Source organism: Enhydra lutris, unplaced genomic scaffold, assembly GCF_002288905.1.
Source record: "Enhydra lutris kenyoni isolate GAN:26980312 unplaced genomic scaffold, ASM228890v2 scaffoldscaffold73, whole genome shotgun sequence".
Lineage (NCBI taxonomy): Eukaryota > Metazoa > Chordata > Mammalia > Carnivora > Mustelidae > Enhydra > Enhydra lutris.
This window is the reverse complement of record NW_019154157.1, coordinates 3,319,829-3,337,772: the sequence shown is the minus strand read 5'-3', so window position 1 is coordinate 3,337,772 and position 17,944 is coordinate 3,319,829. Positions and strand designations below refer to the sequence as shown.

Here is a 17,944-nt window from a genome sequence, read left to right as displayed (position 1 = left end):
CACAGCTGGGGCCAGGACACCCCTGTCCCACTGCAAGTGAGAAGAAATGGAGCCCCAAAAGGGCAGGGCTCTGGGGGCTCTGGCCGGTCCTGTGTCTGGTGAATTCTCTTCTCTGAGCCCTGTCTCCAGATGGGTCCCTGGCCTACCTGCGGGAAGGACCAGCTGTGGGCTAAGCACAGCCCACAGCAAGGAGAGGAGGGCTTGGGGATGGGGATGGTCTATTTCTTCCTCTGTAAAATGAGGATGATGATAAAGTGGCTACGTCATGGGGCTGTCGTGAGGATTAAACCAACACACGTGACACACTAGGTGCTTGGCTGAGCCTTCCCCAGATGGGTCCCTTCCCCCCAGAAGGCCCCTTTCCTCCCAGACACAGCTCTTCAAAATGCTCACCCCTTCCTGGCGAGGAAGGCCATCCGCCTGGCTTCTGCCCTCTCCCGCAGCACCGCAGGGTCCTGCACAAAATGATCGGGCTGTGGAGGGGAGGGGAGAAAAAAATCTAGAGTCAGGAGCCGCCCCATTTGCCCAAGCCTCACGTAGCTGTGAAGCTGTGCCCGGCTGAATCTTGTAGACGCCTCTAGGCCAGGAGTGGGGCCCTGTAATGCAGCCGCCCTTGCTTGGGTCCAAGCTTTCCATGAGAAGCCTCTCTCGTCCTTTAGAAGCCGCTAAAGGGACGAAGGCTTCCTGCACAGGTAGGGTGGAGCAGGTGGACCACAGATGGGCGCGTGGATAACAAATGAGGGACAGGATGGCCACCACGAGAGGCCACACAGGGCCTTGAAGGCCAAGAGAGCTGCCCCTGGGAGCTGCCTGGTCCTCACTCTAGGGCCGCCCCCGGGGTGCTCCGGGAGTACCCACTCCTGAAGACTGTTTTTTTGGCCAATAAGCAAAGGAGCCTGGACTAGCAGTGGGGAGAGCTGGGACTGGAGGAGGACACACAGGCTTTCACAGTCTGTACTGTTTAAAAAGAAACACAAACAAGTGCAACCATAACATTCAAAAACTGAAAGATTTTACAGAAAAATCTGGGCTGGTGCCTTGCCTGGGAAGAAGAGAAAGCCCTGGAAGCTCTGGGCCTCCGTTTCTGCTGAGAAACCCCTCAGACAGGGTATATGTGTGCTTCTGCCCCACCAGCCACGGTCTCTGGCAGTCTCTGCTACTCGTTACCTCGGGAGCCAGGCCTGGATGCATCAGAATTTGTCACCCTGGTGGGAGGGCACAAGGGGATACAGGGGACCCAAGGTGCCACTCTGTTCAACCTGAGCAACACCACCCTTAACCTGTTTTATATGTTGAGGTTCTAGTTGAGGTTTCATTTGAGGAAAAAGTTCAGCTGCCAAAAACCAGAATTTTCAAACCCACCAGGCCAGATGACCTCCAAGGGCCCTTGGGCTCTAACATTTCTGTGAGTTTCAGAATTGCCATCCTGGGATGCCTGGGTGACTCAGTTGGTTAAGTGTCTGCCTTTGGCTCAGGTCATGATCCCAGGGTCCTAGGATCGAGTCTTGCAATGGACTCCTTGCTCAGCAGGAAGCCTGCTTCTCCCTCTGCCTGCTTTCTTTCCCTGCTTGTGTTTGCTCTCTCTCTGTCTTGCTCAAGAGCTGTCCTTCTTTCAGCCCCCAGGCTCATGGGCCTGACAAACCCAGCAGCTCAAAGCCTTGGCCTCTAACCTGTCCCCTAAGCCAACACTGGGCAGTGGAGGTGAGTTCCAAGCCAGCAACTCTCCAAGCAGACATCCTAGGCTCAGAGGAACCCCTCTTCTCCCAGGCAGTGAGGCCACCTCAAAGCCAGCTGCAGGCAAGCAGGGGTGCAGTGGCCCCAATCTGCCCTTCAGAACCGCCCCCTGCCCTTCATCTGCCACCTGCCAAGGCGGTACCTTGGGGGCCTCATCCTCAGCCTCCTCCTCCTCCTCCTCCTCCTCCTCTTCCTGCCCTTCTCCGGGCACTTTGGTTCTCAGCACCTGAGGGATGGTGAAGGGCCTGAGGGTTTAGAGAGAAAGTGAGATCAAAGACTGGATTAGACCTGGAAAGGGAGCCTCGGGGAGGAGACGATGGGGCTGGGTGAGAGTGGGTATCAGGATGGGGATGGGTTCAGGCGGCTGGGTGCTTTTAAACCAGCTTTGCTCCAGCCCCCAGGCTCTCTGAAGGTACCAGAATCTGAGGCGGAGGCTTAGGGGAGGCTGAGCTGGGCAGCTCTGTTTTTATCCACACTGGGAAATCCAAGATTCCATGGCTAAGAGTTTTCTGCATTTAAGAACAATCTGAAAGGAGTGCATGAAACCAAATAAATGCTGCCCCACTGGGGATGGGTTGGACCAACTGGCTGAGGGGGTGTCTGGAGCTAGAGGGAGCACTGCACCAGGAGTCAAAAGGGCTCAGTTTAGGCCCTGGCTCTACCACTGACTTGCTAATGCCATCGGGGCCTTGGCTTCCCCATCCGTATGAACAAGAGGCTTCGGGAGCACCGCTGTGCCCGCCCCCGGCCCCGCCCCCCGAACTCCGCCCTCTTAGCGCCCCGAAGCCTCACCTGCGGCTGATGAGCTCATCATCTGAGTCCGCATCATTAGCGCCCACCTGGTTGCCATCGTAGGTGTCATCGTACTCATCCTCATAGTCGTCGCCGCGGTAGGGCAGGCCCTCGCCAGGCTGCAGGGGTACCTGCAAGGAGTGTGGGGGTTAGGAGTGTGGGGCGATGGGCCTGGGGCCTGCTGACTCCCTCCGCACCTCCCTCCCCCCCGCCCCCCCGCAAAGGCCTGGGGTCCCTACCTCCTCCACCACCACGCTGTACTGCTCATAGCGCTGCCGCTGAGCCACCACCTCCCGCTTGTCGTTCAGCAGGCTCCGCGTGTTCTCCTCCTTCCTGGCGGCGGCGAGCGGGGACATCGCAGAGAGAGGAAGGAAAATCATCAGGCCTTGGAGGCTGTGAGCGCGAGTGTCCAAGGCACCATGGGCTTGGGCTCGTGCAAACTGACAAGCAGCCGTGTCAAAGGGAGGGCTGTGGGCGGCGGGGGAGGGGGGGCGGTTGTCCCCGCTGCTGGTGGCCCTGTGACCCGGTCCAGCTGCTCTGGAAGGCATCCCAAAAGGGATGCTGCCATGTAAAACGTGCCCACCCTTCGGCTGGGAAATTCTTCTCGGAGGCACCCACCCTAGGGAACCGCTGGCCAGGTGCATAAAGAGGTCTGATGGGGAATTTTCTTTTCAATGTTGATTGTGACAGTGAAAAATGGAAAACAACTAGTGTCCATCACAGGTGAAATGGCCAAATGATGTGCCACATCTATATTACAGAACGCTGTGTGGCTGTTATCAAGAATGACATTCATCTATTTGTGCTGATGCAGAAAGAATTCTAAGACTTACTCCTGAGTAAGCTACAGAAAAATGTATGCAGTAAGATCCCAGCTGTATAAAAAGCAGAAGGCAAACCAGACAAACTATGTGTTCCTATGAGCACATAGATTATAATTTACATGTCAATGCACAAAGAGCTATTAAGTCCCCTGCCAAATGACAATGGTTACTCTTAGGTAGGGCCTGGGATTATTTGAACCTTTTAAAACAACAAAAATTTAGGGGCGCCTGGGTGGCTCAGTCATTAAGAGTCTGCCTTCCGCTCAGGTCCTGATCTCAGGGTCTTGGGATCGGCCCTGTGTTGGGCTCTCTGTTCAGCAGGAAGCCTGCTTCTCCAGCTCCCATTCCCCCTGCTTGTGTTCCCTCTCAAGCTGTCTCTCTGTGCCAAATAAATAAATAAAATCTACAAAAGAAATTAAAAAGTAAAAACCAAAAATTTAGGGGCACCTGGGTGGCACACAGTCTAAAGCCTCTGACTCTTGGTTTAGGTTCAGGTAATGATCTCAGGGTCCCAGGATCAAGCCCCTCGTCGGGCTCCGTGCTCAGAATGGAGTCTGCTTGAGATTCTCTTCCTTTGCCCCTCCCGCTCATGCTGTTTCTCTCTAAAATAAATAAAATCTTTAAAAAATTTAAAAAAAAATTTTAAGAAAGAGCAGGCCACATGTGGCCCACTTACTATAAGCTCAGGGGAGCCACGGGAGACCATAGGGGGGTGAGGGGAGAGCAGGGGTAGCTGCCTTCTTCCTCGCACCCCTGCTTTCCTCACAGTAGCCTTCTATCTGTTCTACAGTTCAATCTTCCACATCAGATTGCACTGGAAGAAAAAGTCCAAAAGTTCAACTCCTGTTATATATCACAGGTGAGGAAATTTGGGCACGGTGGAGGGGAGAGGGATGTGCTTGAGATCTGTGAACTGTAGCACAGCCTCAGTGGGGACTCAGGCCTCTTAACTGTGGCTTTGCAAATCCATAGAAAAACCTGGCTTGTCAGACACATAGCAGGCTTGTGGAATGTAGTTTCTAGCCCTGCAGGGGAAAATCAATATGAGATGCCAGGCAAGAAAATCCAGCTTAGCTGTGAAATCGGTTTTCTGGAAGGTATCAAGGGTTGGGGGGGGGGGGTAAAAAAAGAAGAAAAAGAAGAAGAAAAAGAGGTACAAAGTCATACGCAGCTTCCATAAAAATCTTCTATTAACTGGCTTTTGATGCAGGGAGGGACAGGGGCCTGCATCACTCAGGCTGTCTGCCTGGGAGCCTGGGACAGGTCAGGATTTGGCTTCTTTCAGTAGTTTTTACTAAGGGCCTACTATGTGGCAGGCAGGGTACTAAGGCTGAGTTGCAAGAGAGAATCAAAAAAGAGTAAGGTCGGGGCACCTGGGTGGCTCAGTGGGTTAAGCCTCTGCCTTTGGCTCAGGTCATGATCTTAGGGTCATGGGATCGAGCCCGGCATCGGGCTCTCTGCTCGGCAGGGAGCCTGCTTCCCCCTCTCTCTCTGCATGCCTCTCTGCCTACTTGTGATCTCTGTCAAATAAAAAAATAAAATCTTAAAAAAAAAGAAAAGAGTGAGGTCTGGATCTGGCCTCATGGAACTCATAGTCTAGAGAGGGTCACGACCAAACGGCAGCTATCATGAAATGTGCTGAATGAAGGTAAGCATGCCCTAAGAACACAGAGAAAGGAAACATGACCTCTGGCTTCAGGGGGTCTAGTGGGGATGGGGTGGGAGGAGAGGAAATGGAGGCTCTTGGCGGGGGGCATTGGGGAGCACTGGATCTAGACCAGGGAAAATTCTTGGTCCACAGGAAAATTTCATATCATGCCAAGAAAGGGCGCCTGTGACTTTGGGCCCAGCCCTTACCTGGTCCTCTTCATCAGGCTGGGGGCTAAAGAGGAAAGAAGAGGGGAGCAAGGCAAAGGGGCCCGAGCTCATCCAAGTGGTTGGTGCCACTGGAAGGAGCACATCCCCTCTTTCTACACATATTTCCTGAGGGCCGACTAGGTGCTAAGACCTGTGCTGAGCCAGGCGTCCAGGGATGAATGAGAGAGGTCACAGTCCTTTCTGCCACACCCCATAGCTCCTGGTCCATCCAGTCCCCGGTTCTTGTGCGTAAGGTCCCACTGTAGGCTTTTGGTTATGTGGCTCCCTGGCAGGGCCAGCAAAACCTTGACAACTCTGCCCACCCAGGGTCCTCCTGGGGAGGACACAGGCAGGGACAGTGGAGCCCGGTGCTCTGGGCATGCTATCCAGGGAGGTGCAGTTTCGGCCACATGACCCCATTTAGAGCCAAGAAGGAAAAGTCAGAGGCAATGAATGCCAGCCAGGAAAAGACCCATCCGAGGCCCAGAACTCCAGTCAAGTCTGGAAACACGAGCAACCGTGGCTTTGGAGACTTTGGAGCGGGTGCTTCTTTGGCCTCTTACAAGATGACAGGGAGCCCAGGGACCATGTGGGCTCCCCTGAAGCCCAGCCACTTTTCCCCTCCTCACCTCTTCCAGCCTATCCTTCAAGGCCCAACTGGCCCTTGGGGTATGACTCCCACCTCTGAACTCCTAAAGGACCTGAGGAGGCAAAAAACCCCTCCTTTTGCAGGTGAGGAAACGGAGGTCCCAAAAGGCATAGCACTTTTCCCAAGGTCACCCAGCTTCTACCAGCCAAGCCAGGGCCAGAATACAGGTCTACCAACTCGAGTCTGCTCAGGTACTTCCTGAGCTGTGTGATCCATCACAAGTAAGCCTCTTATCCTTGCCAAATCTTAATTCTGCATCCCAGGGATGAAATAAGATGATGACTAAAAGTGAACCTGGCACCTACTCAGCTCAACAAAGTGAATCCTGTTTCTTTTCACTGCAGGACTTGTCAGAGCCTTTAACATGCTAATGTGCTCTGCGCCTCTCCAAGAAGCCAGGTGCACAGACATTTTTTTGGCCAGAGACCCTTTTCTGAGGGAGAACACTCATAATCTTCCAGATTATGAGTTTAGTCCAAAGGAGTTATGGGACCCCACCTTATACACACTGCCTCCTTCATTTGGCCCATGTGCCTGGCATCTACCCAACAGCCATCGTCCACCTCATCCCACTCCTAACAGACCCTCACTTGGTTCAGGTCTTTTGACCTTTCCCCCTTCTGCTGGAGGCCTGGACCTTGGCCCTGTGATCCAGCTCCCCACTGGGATGAGACCAGAGCTGGAGACTTGTGGGAAAGGCTTCCTGGTCTCTAAAAGAGATACAGGAAGATCTGGTCCAGACTTCCTCTTGGCACTGTCACTTCTGGAGGTTGCGGCTGAAAAAGCTGCAGCCGCCCAGTGGCTTCAAAGGAACTAGCTCCGAGAGATGGCAAAGATGCTTCCTTGATGATGAGGCTGTACCACAGGTTAACCAAGCCTAGACTGCCCTACCTTGTAACTCCCTCTCATGCCAGGAAGAGATTTCCCTATTACTTGAGCCACTGAGTGCAGCTATTTGATTTAACCACACACCTACCTTTTAACTCAAGTGTGACCTGCCTTGTGCTACTTTTCTCATGTGCTTGCTGACTGCCCTGCCCAGATTAGGACAGGCGTCCCCACTGCGGTCCCTGTATGCCCCACCCCAGCACCTCTCCCACTCTGTTGCTACTCGTTTAATGGCCTGAGTCTTTCCCACGGTCTCTGTGCCATTTGAGAGCATGGCCCCGAGTGCCCTGCTCACCTTGTCTCCCTGGTGTCTAGCACAGGATCTGGAGCTAGTAAATCACTTAATAAATATTTGCTGAATGAATAAATAAATAATGAACACATAAATGGAGGCTTTGCCTCTTTGCAATCCCCAGCCCCCAGGCGACCCAACTTCACGAGTTTGGTAAACATTTGCCGCCCAGTCTCTCCGCCCAGCGGCTTGGAGTACCCTCGGAGCAAGGCATAGCCCTCCTCATCTGCCCCTTTTTCCATAGCAGGAGCTGCAAGGGTCATGCTGGTCTGGAACAGTGGCCGCTGATGCAGGATAACATCTCTAACCCGGGATCTGGGGATGTCGCAACGTGTGTGACTAAGCAGTTTACAACTGCTTCCTGTCCAGCCAGCCAGATAGCCTTTTTTTTTTTTTTTTTTAAAGATTTTATTTATTTATTTGACAGATGGAGATCACAAGGAGGCAGAGAAGCAGGCCGAGAGAGGGGAGGAAGCAGGCTCCATGCTGAGCCTAGAGCCCGATGTGGGGCTCGATCCCATGACTCTGAGATCATGACCTGAGTTGAAGGCAGAGGCTTTAACCCACTGAGCCACCCAGGTGCCCCCAGCCAGATAGCTTTATAGCTGCCCTGCGCCCGCTCCCTGAAGCCGTCGGCCAGCTGAGCTTCTAGCATGAGATGGCCCTGGGGAGAGGGAGCCGCACGGGGCCCTCACTGATGAAGCAGCTTGCAATTCTGCTGCCGGGGTTCCTATCATAAGAACGGGGCAGGTCTCTCACTGCCCCTCTCTAAACTTCACTGTCTCCATATGTATATAACGAGGGGGGGGGCGTAGCCTGTACTTGTCCTGCAGTTCCTAAATTCCCAGATTTTTTTTTTTTTAAAGATTTTACTCATTTTATTTGACAGACAGAGATCACAAGTAGGCAGAGAGGCAGGCGGGTGGGGGGGAAGCAGGCTCCCTGCTGAGCAGAGAGCCTGATGCGGGGCTCGAACCCAGAACCCTGGGATTATGACCTGAGCCGAAGGCAGAGGCTTTAACCCACTGAGCCACCCAGGCGCCCCCCAAATTCCCAGATTTTATGAACCAATACCATTTAAAGGAACCCTGGGGGCTAGCACAGTGTTGTCAATGTCTTACTTTGCCTTTTCTATTGAACCATCATCACTACTGACTGACTCGTGGTCCCTCCAATGGGCCTCTACTCCAAAGCCAGGTCTTTTTTCCAAAGCATAAAATGTGTCAGCTCACGGACCATCACCATGCTCCCCACGATCTCGGGGTCACCATCCCTGTTGTTTACTCTGCCCGGAAAGTTTCTCCTTGCCCGCTCTTTTCAGAATTGACCCTTTGACCCTTCCTCATTCTTCCGCTCTTGGTCCCATGTCATTTCCTCAGAGGAGCCTTCCTACTCAGATCAAATCCCTTACCGGAAGCTCGGAAGTCCGTACACCTTCACCTTATAGTGCCTGTTAGATCTGCAATGTTACTCTGCTTGTTTGAACAACTGATTACTGCAAACTCCACAGGGCCAGGGGCCGTGTCTGTTTCACTGCCCACTTATATCTCCAGCACCTAATAAATCCAGGGCCGAGTATGCCGTAAGCACCAGGCAAATATTTGTTGAATGAATGAATAAATCATAAATGGGCTTTTCAATCCCAAAAAAGTAGAAGGGACATACACTAAAAATAAGTAGAAAGGCCTTAAAATAGAATGCGTTCACCCTCTGAAAAACTCACTTAGTATAGGCCCTTAATTTTCTCATTTTGTCACAGAACAGAGAAAATCACGTGGAGGGGCGGCTTCTAGAAGTACCGCTCGGCTCTATTGTCCAAAGATTTGACGGTTGACACATCCAAAGATATAAGAAGGGAGGAGGGGGACAGCTTAGGTTCCTCTGGCCTTTTGCTATCCACAAGGGGATTCATTTAAAAACCACCCCGTGCAGAGTCAGAGCTTAACATGTAACTATTAGAGAAGCTGGCCCTATCGCTTCTCGGCCTTTTGGCTAAGATCAAGTGTAGAAGCTGGCCCTGTCTGCTGGGAGTACAGAGGTCCTGGACTGCTCAGGCAGACCCTAAACTGAAACTCAGGCCAGTTCCATAAAGACGGAGCCTTTACTGTCTTTTGATTTTCTCTCTGCACATACAGAGTAGGGGAGCCTGGCACCCCCCAGCCCACTGTACTCACCTCCTGCCCTTGTGCACCCGGCTCAGGTCCACTGAGTCTCTGCTGAACACGTCAAACTCGTCATTCTGGAAGACGTTGTGACGAGATGTCAGCAGGGGAGTCGGGTCTGGCTTCACTTGCCTGGAAGTGACCCAGAAATCAATTTAAGGGGGACTGATCGGTAAGCTGATACCTACCTTGTGCCCTATGGACACCCACCACGTTACCTCCATCAGATTCTCCACTCCCCTTCAACAGCCACACGAGACGTGATCTAAAGCACTGCTCCGTCTGGCCCCTCCCTGGGGACACAGCCATCCCTCACTCAAGGCTCCCCCTCGGTCCCATGGGCTGGTCACATGGATTTTCTTCAAAGTTCCCTCCCTTACCGAACACTTGCAATAGTCTGACAAGATGGGTCCCTAAGAACACTCAACCCTTCTGTGCCTCAGTGCCCTCCTCTGTAAAATGGGCACAAAGTAGCTAAGGAACTTGTCCAGAGACGGAGCTAAGTTCATTCATTCAAAAAACATAATTTGTTCATGGGAAAAACACCCATTTGTGTACCCATCACTGCGGCCCTGTGGGCCTTCCGAGAAGCAGTGGGCCAAACTCTGAAAGGGAGGTGTGAGGAAAGTGAGAAGCGCTGGCCATCCTCCCTTGGGAATTGACTGGAAAGGTGACAATGACAGGGGCAGGCCAGAAACTTCGGCATTCTGAAAGGCTCGGCAACCCCTTTGTCACATGCCACATCGGTGCTCCAGTGAGGTGCCGCTGTGCACACTCTCCGCCCTGCAGGGGGCACATGAGGACCCCCCCAGGGACCTAAAGTTTTGAGGTTTTCCAGAGGAGGCCATCATTTACATGGCTGGTAAATGCTACCATGGGCAAGAGACAGAGGGCTGAGTTCTGGCACAGGAGGGGGAAGCAGAGAACCCAAGAAGGGGCCCAGACAAGACCCCCAGAGTGCCTCCAGCCGGGGCCATGCCACAGCCTGGGCACCGGGAGCCACCTCCCACCTCTCTCTCCCACCTGTCTAGTCTGCGGTCCAGCTGGCTGAGGGCGGGGGCCAGCTGCTCCTCCAGGAAGTTGTTGATCACCTGCTCCGGGTCATAGCCGTAGTGCTCCAGGCAGGCCAGAATGAAGCCCTCACCGAGGTCCGGCAGCAGGTCCTTCACTTGGGAGATGAGCGAGTCTAGTTCCACACCACCTACGGGAGGGCCCAGGGCAGCTGCTGCCCCCATGCACTGTGGAGAAAGCTGGAGTGAAGGAGGGGAAGACTGGGCCAGGTGGGTGAGAGGGCCACAGGCCCTGAAAAGCACAGGACCAGGAATCCAGGGACCTGGTATGAGTCTTGGCCCTGCCACACCTGGGGTTCTGTGACTTACTGGCAGAGCTACTTCTGGCTGTGTGACTTTGGGCAGGGCACTCCCCCTCTCTGAACATGAGCTCCTTCCATATAAAATAGGCCTACTACCACACACCTCATGGGGTTGTCTCAGATGGCTCGGAGAGAATCATTCACCCGAGGCACCGAGCATAGTGCATGGAGAAAACTAGACACTATGTAAATGGCCGTGGCCTCTACTCATCCTTAGCCAGCTCTAACAAGTTGATGGAGAGGAACAGCACTGGAGAGGAATGGCAATCACCAGCCCTGGACCATGGGGAGCTGCTCCCCTTTGATTATATTCCTTTTAAGAAGGGGGATTCAGTTCATATCCTGCTCCATGTGACTGAATTCGGTTAGGCTTTTCATTTAAGGAAATTTGTAAATCAAACAAACAACAATAAGAATCATCCATGTCAGGGGTGCCTGGGTGGCTCAGTGGGTTGAGTCTCTGCCTTTAGCTGGGGTCATGGTCTCGGGGTCCTGGGATCGAGCCCTGCGTCAGGCTCTCTGCTTGGTGGGGGGCCTGCTTCCTCCTCCCCCTCTGCCTGCCTCTCTGCCTACTTGTGATCTCTGTCAAATAAATAAATAAAATCTTAAAAAAAAAAAAAGAATCGTCCATATCTCTGTTAAGAAGCTCAAGTGGGGAAGAGTGTGGGAAAGGTGGCAAGGACTGTCATTTTCCAAGGCCCTGTGGCAGTCACGGGCCTGAGTCTAACAGGAAGGAGAATGGCATCTGTTAACAGAGCACAGAGGGCCGGCTGGGTTTGGGGCACTCCACACAACCCCTCTGGAAATCCCCACAAACTCGAGGAGGTAGGGATGGTGACCGTCCTCACTTATAGATGGGGAACAGAGGCTAGAAGGGAGTGACGGCTACACGGCTGGTGAGTGGCAGGAGCCGGGTACACCCCTGAGCTGCTGGACCCCAGAGACTGGGTCGCCTTGATCCCCATATCACGCAGCCTCCCAACATGCAGGGAAGAGTCCTGGGCTCAGTGGTCCATCTGTACAGCTGTAGAGTGGGCGAGTTCTGGAAAAGCCTGGAGAGAAAGTGCTAGATTGGGGGCTTCAAAACTCGCTCAGTGGAGCTGTGCTGTGCCCCGGCAGGGAATCCAGGCTGGCCAAGCAGTGAGACCAGGCGCCGCTCTCCACTGCAGCCGAAGTAGCACCGCGGCGATCTATCTGCTCAGAGGAGTGCTCCAGGAAGGATTTCCCAAAGCTCCAGCACTTCACTTTAGAGGGGAGAAACTGGGGTTTTGGCAGCTGAAGCAACTTGCAGGACTCTCCAAAGGCAGCTCGAGGCTGTCAATTCCAAAAGAAACGCTTTTCTCTGAGAGCGGAAACAGAGTAGGGGGAGAGATTTCCCGGAAAGGGCAGGGGAAGCTGGTGAAAACGCTGCTGCAGACACACACCTCGCCTTCCTCTGAGTTTTCCAGACGTGAGGACGGTCCCCCAATGGCGTCTGCCAGCGCAATGACCCCATTAGGATCCTCAGCCGCTGGCGGGTCTTTAGCATCTGTGGCTTTCCGTCGGTCCACCCCTTCCCATGCACCCTCGACGGCCTGGAGGATGTAGGCAGTCCGCGTTTCGTCCCTGTTGACAGGGGTTAAGGCGTCTCTCTCTTGGGGGCGGGGGCCTTCGCTGCCTCCCTTGCTCTGAGGCAGCATAGTTTCTCAATCCCTTTCTGGCACCTGACCCTGTGACTTGTGTTAGGGGCTATCTGAGCTGTACCCAGTGGGCATCATGGGCACCCGGGCTGCGTTGGGAAGCAGGCCGGCCACGACCATCCTGGCCTTAAAACCCAGTGCCTCACACTCAGCAGAAAGCAGGTCTGGATGAAGACAGGGCCAGGGGCACCCTGGGATGTGACATCTGGGGGAGCCAGCAGCTCCTCCTCTGCACTGACCCCTAGGAGGAGGGCCTGATGTGGGTCCTGCCACCCGGCCTCCTGTCCAACTAGCTGAGGGCTTCCTACAAAGGCTAGGGGCCCGGCTCTCCGCTCAGCAGGGAGCCTGCTTCTCCCTCTCTCTCTGCCTGTTGCTCTGCCTGCTTGTGATCTGTCAAATAAATAAATAAAATCTTAAAAAAAAAAAAAAAAGGCTGGGGGCCCAGGGGGTATCCCTGAGGCGAGCCTGAGCCACCTAACCCAGCCTCCAACATGGCCCACAGGCCCTCTTCCCTGTCCTTCCTCACTCTCTTACCACTCCAGCACTGCCAAGCCCGACGTCTGGGTGTTGCCCTAGATGCCCTCCTACCCCTTCTAAACTGCACCCCCACTGGCCATACCTGGATGCCAGCCACAGCATCCCCATCAGCCCCTGGGCCTCACAGAGGTCCCAGGCCAGTCTGTTCTCTTCCCAGTGCCAGACAGAGCTTTTCCAAAGTATAAAACTGACCCTGTTACTCCCTGTTTCACACCTTTCCATGACACCCCAGTGCTTGTAGGACAGAGTCCAAACTCAGTGAGAGTCGTCCCGGAGCCATGCAGGTCTGCTCACCTACCACGTGATAGTTTCTTCCTGCTAGACCCCGGTCCCCCCAACCCCACACCTCCAAGCCACACAAAATGTCTCAGAGCTCCTCAGAAGGGCCTCTCTGTCCTCCACCTACTGGGAACACTTAGCCCTGGTCTTGGCCTCCTCCATTCTCTTCTGCTGTTCTCAGCTCAGACAGCACTTCTGTCTCATAGCCTTACCCCAAGCTTGCTTGTTTCCTTGTCTGTCTCCCTTCCTGCTATGAGGTCTGTGAGAGCAGGGCTGAGTCCATGTTGGTCACACAGGCCCAGACACTCAGTAAACACCTGCAGAACGCAGGCCTCTGACCCCACCCAGCTCTGAGGACCAGAGTAGTCATCTCCTCCAGAGACGGGGCTGGGACTTTGGCGGGCATTCTGGAGACCCGTGGGTTGTAGCTGGCAGACCCGTGGGTTCTGGAGCTAAACCTCCCTCCGCTCCCCGGGGTCCTCGCAGCCCATCTCCAACTTGGTCAGGCCAGGTCCTGTCCCAGAGGCTGTGGGAGAAGGATACAAGACTGCGGAAGCCTGCTGGAGCAAGCTGACATCATCGGCCACAGGGAAGAGTGCATCGTAGTCCCGGAGGAACCTGCTGGCCAGGAAGCAGACAGAAGGGACAAGGCTGGGGCAACACAGGCGCTGGTCTGCTGCCCAACCAAGAACCTCAGACCAGGATAAGCATTTGGCAGAAGCTGTAATATGTAAGGCCTCGTGCCCACTGGTCCCAGCTCGACTGCACTCACCTCTTCTCCTGCAGCAAGGAGCTGAAGATCTGAAGGAACTCTTCAATGAAGCCCTGAATGTTGTCACAGCTGGAACAGGACAGCAGGGCAGATGAGCTCGCTTGATGCAAATGATCTGGAACTTCCCTCCCTGCTCCTCTGCAAAGCCTCAGGCCAGTGAGAGGAAAGAGGCATGGGTCTCTTTTTCCCATCTCCGCTCAACCAGGAAGGGGGCAGAGGAAGTGAGGGGGACACGTCTGCTGGCCTAGCCACCTAGGCAGCTGCTCCCAAGGGCTCACCTGCTTTCCAGGACAGGGAGAAGGCAGATCTGGTTTATGAGGATGTGAAAAATCTCCAGTAGCTTCTTCCTAGAATGGGACAGCCTCTGCCACAGGTCCCCTAGCAGCCTTTGAAGGCCAAAGAGAGAGAGGGAAGGGAAAAAAAAATAGAAATTAAGGAGATTAAAAAGGCCCGGAGGGAGCTTATTCTCAATAGTTGCAGGTGTCCCTCCCCAGGGCTGAGAACGTGTCACAATGCGCTGTGGACAGCAGTTGGCAAAAGGCTACAGGCCCCAAGAGGCCAGTGGATTCCCCGGCTGCTTCTCTGTAAACAGTGGGTGGGAAACTGGTCCACTGATTACTAAGAGGTTGGAGCAACAGCAGAGGGGGAAAAGCCTAGGATGCTGGGGCTGGGAGGCTGCTAGGCAGGGACACTCCACGGGGCTACCCCCTCGTTCTTAGAGATGGGGACGCTGAAGCCCGGGAAAGCAGGGCCTCTCTCCCTGACGACAAAGCACTTAGTTTTGTCCCCTGCTCACTTGCTGTCTTCAAGCCTCCTCTTCTTCATTGCGGACTCCAGTTCAGGAATTGCGATTTCATAAAAGGAAGCTAGTCTGTGAAGGCACACATGGGGAGAGGGTGGGGTTAATTCCTAAATACCACACTTCATCAGAAAAATCAACAGCAACCCATGGGAAGGTGAAAGGCCCATTTCTTGCTCCCGAGTTGTCGCCAAAGCAATTTGCTCCCGGAACCAGCCCGGCTCTTCCCCCAAGCTCACCCCAGATTGGGCCCCACTGTGGCTGGTCCAGGAAGAGCCACGTGAGAAGTGACCTGTACCTCCTGTCCCCTTTCACCTGGAAAACTGAGGCCCAGACAGGCTCCTTCTCACTGAGGTTTGCAAAACAAACACGATCACTCTTTTTGTTTGCTCAAACCTGCCAGGAGCTCCCCACCTCCCATGACATCGAACTCTTAACAACTCTCTCTGGTACCATGCATAGCTAGCACAGAGCAGCCAACTTTGCTTCTCACCTCAGCAACATCACACCTACCCTCTTCCCAACTCAGATTCCAATTCCCTGTCCCAGCCACACGCTTCCTGGTGATGCTCACCATGTGATAACTCCTTCCAGGAACTAGGTGCTCAGCACCCAATATATGTTACCCTTACAACTTAAAATGTAGCCGCCTCTCTTCTGTGGTCAAATTCTTCCTCTGAATATCTTAGGCTTCCCAAAGCCGGAACTGTAACTTCTGGGCCTAAGACCGCTGCTGAATTTGAAGCAGGTACTCTGCAAACACTTTACTACCCACTGGCTGGGTTCTGGCAGCTTCTACGCTAGTGTAGTCCCATACACAGCAGAGGGTAACTGGGCCCAAAGAGGCAGGGTTTCTAGGTCCACGGCATGGCACCCAGAAAAAGACAGAGGGGGCAGTCTGGCCCAAGCAGATTCAGGTGTTGCCAGGATACATGGCTGGTGGGAGGGTAAAGTGGAACAACCCCTTTGGGGGGCCATTTGGCGAGATCTAGGAGAATTTAAAATACCCAAACCATCTGTTCTTGTGATTCTACTTCTAGGAATATATTCCTCAGATGTACTTGCAAAGGTGCAAAATGATGTATGTGCAGCTATTCTTTGTAACATTTTTCTGGAATAGCAAACAACTGAAAAAAATCTGAAGGTCAGTCTATGGGGTCTGGTATTCCATACAGTACAACGGAATTCTATCCAGCTGCACCAAAGATGGAGGTTGCTTTGTGTACTGACACACATTAATTTGAAAAATAAAATGTATCAAGCCTCTAGAACTGTGAGAAATAAACTTCTATCACTGAACAAATAAATTATTTAATTAAATAAAATGCAAACAGTACATATAGTACTCATAATAGGTCAGCAGTTAATTTAAAAGGCAGGGGGTGGGGGTGGGCACCTGGGTGGCTCAGTCCGATAAGCATCTGACTCTTGGTTTCAGCTCAGGTCTCATTTGCAAGAGTGTGGGGTCGAGCCCCACACTGGGCTCTGCGCCCAGCAGGGAGTCTCCTTGAGATTCTCTCTCTCCCTCTGTCCCTACCCCTGCTTGTGCTCTCCATAAAATAAATAAAATCTTCAAAAAATAAATAAATGAAAGGATGAGGGGGTTGATATGTAATATGTGTATCTCTGGAAAACACCACCAAAAAACCCTAACAACAATGGTGGTGTGTGAAAACGGGACTGGGGAAGGGGAAGAGGTAGACTGCATTTTATGTATTCATATATATATTTTACTTTTATTATTATTGGTTTTACTTATTTTAAGTAAGCTCTAGGCCAAATGTGGGGCTTGAACTCATGACCTAGAGATCAAGAGTTGCATGCTCTACTGACTGAGCCAGTTGCCCCTCATTATATATTTTGAGTTTTAAGCCACGTGAATGTATTATTTTATCGTAAAATTACATGACAAAGAGTTACTCAGATATACTTGAGGATGTATGGGAGGAAGGAGGTTGTCCTAAGAGGATTAGCCACAGAGCTGTTTGGTGGGCTGTTTGGTGGGCAGAAAGTTGCGGGCACTGAGATGGCTGCGTTTGCTCAGCGGGCGTTCCTGGCCTCCAACACAGTGAGAACACGCTGGGCCAGCCCGGAGCTGTTAGTGGGTCAAAGGCAGTGTCACTTGTAGTCAACCCTGTTTTCCTTTCTTCCTCCCTCCTCACTCTAACATGGGTGGAGCCGCTCCCCAGCCTTCACTGTCCCTTGCAGGAAAGTCAGTTCTTCCAAAAATTACCCTGTTTCCAAAGACCCTTTCAAAAGCAATCTGTTACCATGTTTGGGAAGATGCTTTAACAAAACAGGAAAATGCCTATGGGGGGACCTGGCTAGCTCAGTCGGTAGAGCATGTGATTCTTTTTTTTTTTTTTAAGATTTTATTTGTTTATTTGACAGATAGAGGTCACAAGTAGGCAGAGAGGCAGGCAGAGAGAGAAGGGGAAACAGGCTCCCTGCTGAGCAGAGAGCCCGATTCGGGGCTCGATCCCAGGACCCTGGGATCATGACCTGAGCCGAAGGCAGAGGCTTTAACCCACTGAGCCACCCAGGCGCCCCAGAACATTCTTGATCGTGGGTTTGTGAGTTTGAACCCCACACTAGGGGTAGTTTACTTAAAAAAAGAAAAGAAAAGAAAATGCCTATAGTAAGTGAAGATAAGCAGGATACAAAATCCTAAAAACAGCATGATCGCTCATATTGATTTTAATTTTTTACCTTTGGAGATTTTCCAAATTTCCTATGAGCATTTGCCATTTTATTTTATTTTTTTTTTTAAAGATTTTTATTTATTTATTTGACAGACAAAGATCACAAGTAGGCAGAGAGGCAGGCAGAGAGAGAGAGAGAGAGAGGAAGGGAAGCAGGCTCCCTGCTGAGCAGAGAGCCCGACTCGGGGCTCGATCCCAGGACCCTGAGACCATGACCTGAGCCGAAGGCAGAGGCTTAACCCACTGAGCCACCCAGGCGCCCTGCATTTGCCATTTTAACCATGAGAAAAGATACCTTTTCAAAAAGGGGACGGCAGAGCACCTGGGTGGCACAGTTGTTAAGCCTCTGCCTTCCGCTCAGGTCATGATCCCAGGGTCCAGGGATCAAGCCCCGCATCAGGTCTTCCTGCTCAGCTAGAAGCCTGCTTCTCCCTCTTCCACTCCCCCTGCTTGTGTTCCCTCCCTCGCTGTGTCTCTGTCAAATAAATAAATAAAATCTTTAGAAAGGGGGGGCGGATTGCCACAGGTCTATCCTAACCCCTTTCTTCAGGTGAAGTGCCGACTGGTGCTTTATTCTAACATCCTCTGGGACGCTGATTAGTCCTC

At 52.7% G+C, this 17,944-nt stretch overlaps 1 protein-coding gene across 4 annotated transcripts in view; it reads right to left on the bottom strand.

Annotated features, from left to right (window-relative positions):
- LOC111160008 (activating signal cointegrator 1 complex subunit 2) overlaps nt 1-17,944 on the bottom strand; it is a 42,034-nt gene that overhangs the window by 3,037 nt on the left and 21,053 nt on the right. For 2 of the 4 annotated variants that reach the window (XM_022522771.1, XM_022522774.1), the window contains 12 exons: nt 14,634-14,708; nt 14,116-14,223; nt 13,838-13,906; nt 13,609-13,683; nt 11,995-12,175; nt 10,222-10,436; nt 9,211-9,330; nt 6,852-6,861; nt 2,766-2,855; nt 2,527-2,657; nt 1,877-1,979; nt 394-473 (listed from right to left, as the gene is read on the bottom strand). In XM_022522771.1, coding sequence (XP_022378479.1) covers nt 394-473; nt 1,877-1,979; nt 2,527-2,657; nt 2,766-2,855; nt 6,852-6,861; nt 9,211-9,330; nt 10,222-10,436; nt 11,995-12,175; nt 13,609-13,683; nt 13,838-13,906; nt 14,116-14,223; nt 14,634-14,708 — 1,257 coding nt within the window. Of the gene's footprint in view, nt 1-393; nt 474-1,876; nt 1,980-2,526; nt 2,658-2,765; nt 2,860-6,851; nt 6,862-9,210; nt 9,331-10,221; nt 10,437-11,994; nt 12,176-13,608; nt 13,684-13,837; nt 13,907-14,115; nt 14,224-14,633; nt 14,709-17,944 lie in introns of all 4 variants that reach the window. The other 2 variants (XM_022522773.1, XM_022522772.1) reach the window with 1 other exon arrangement.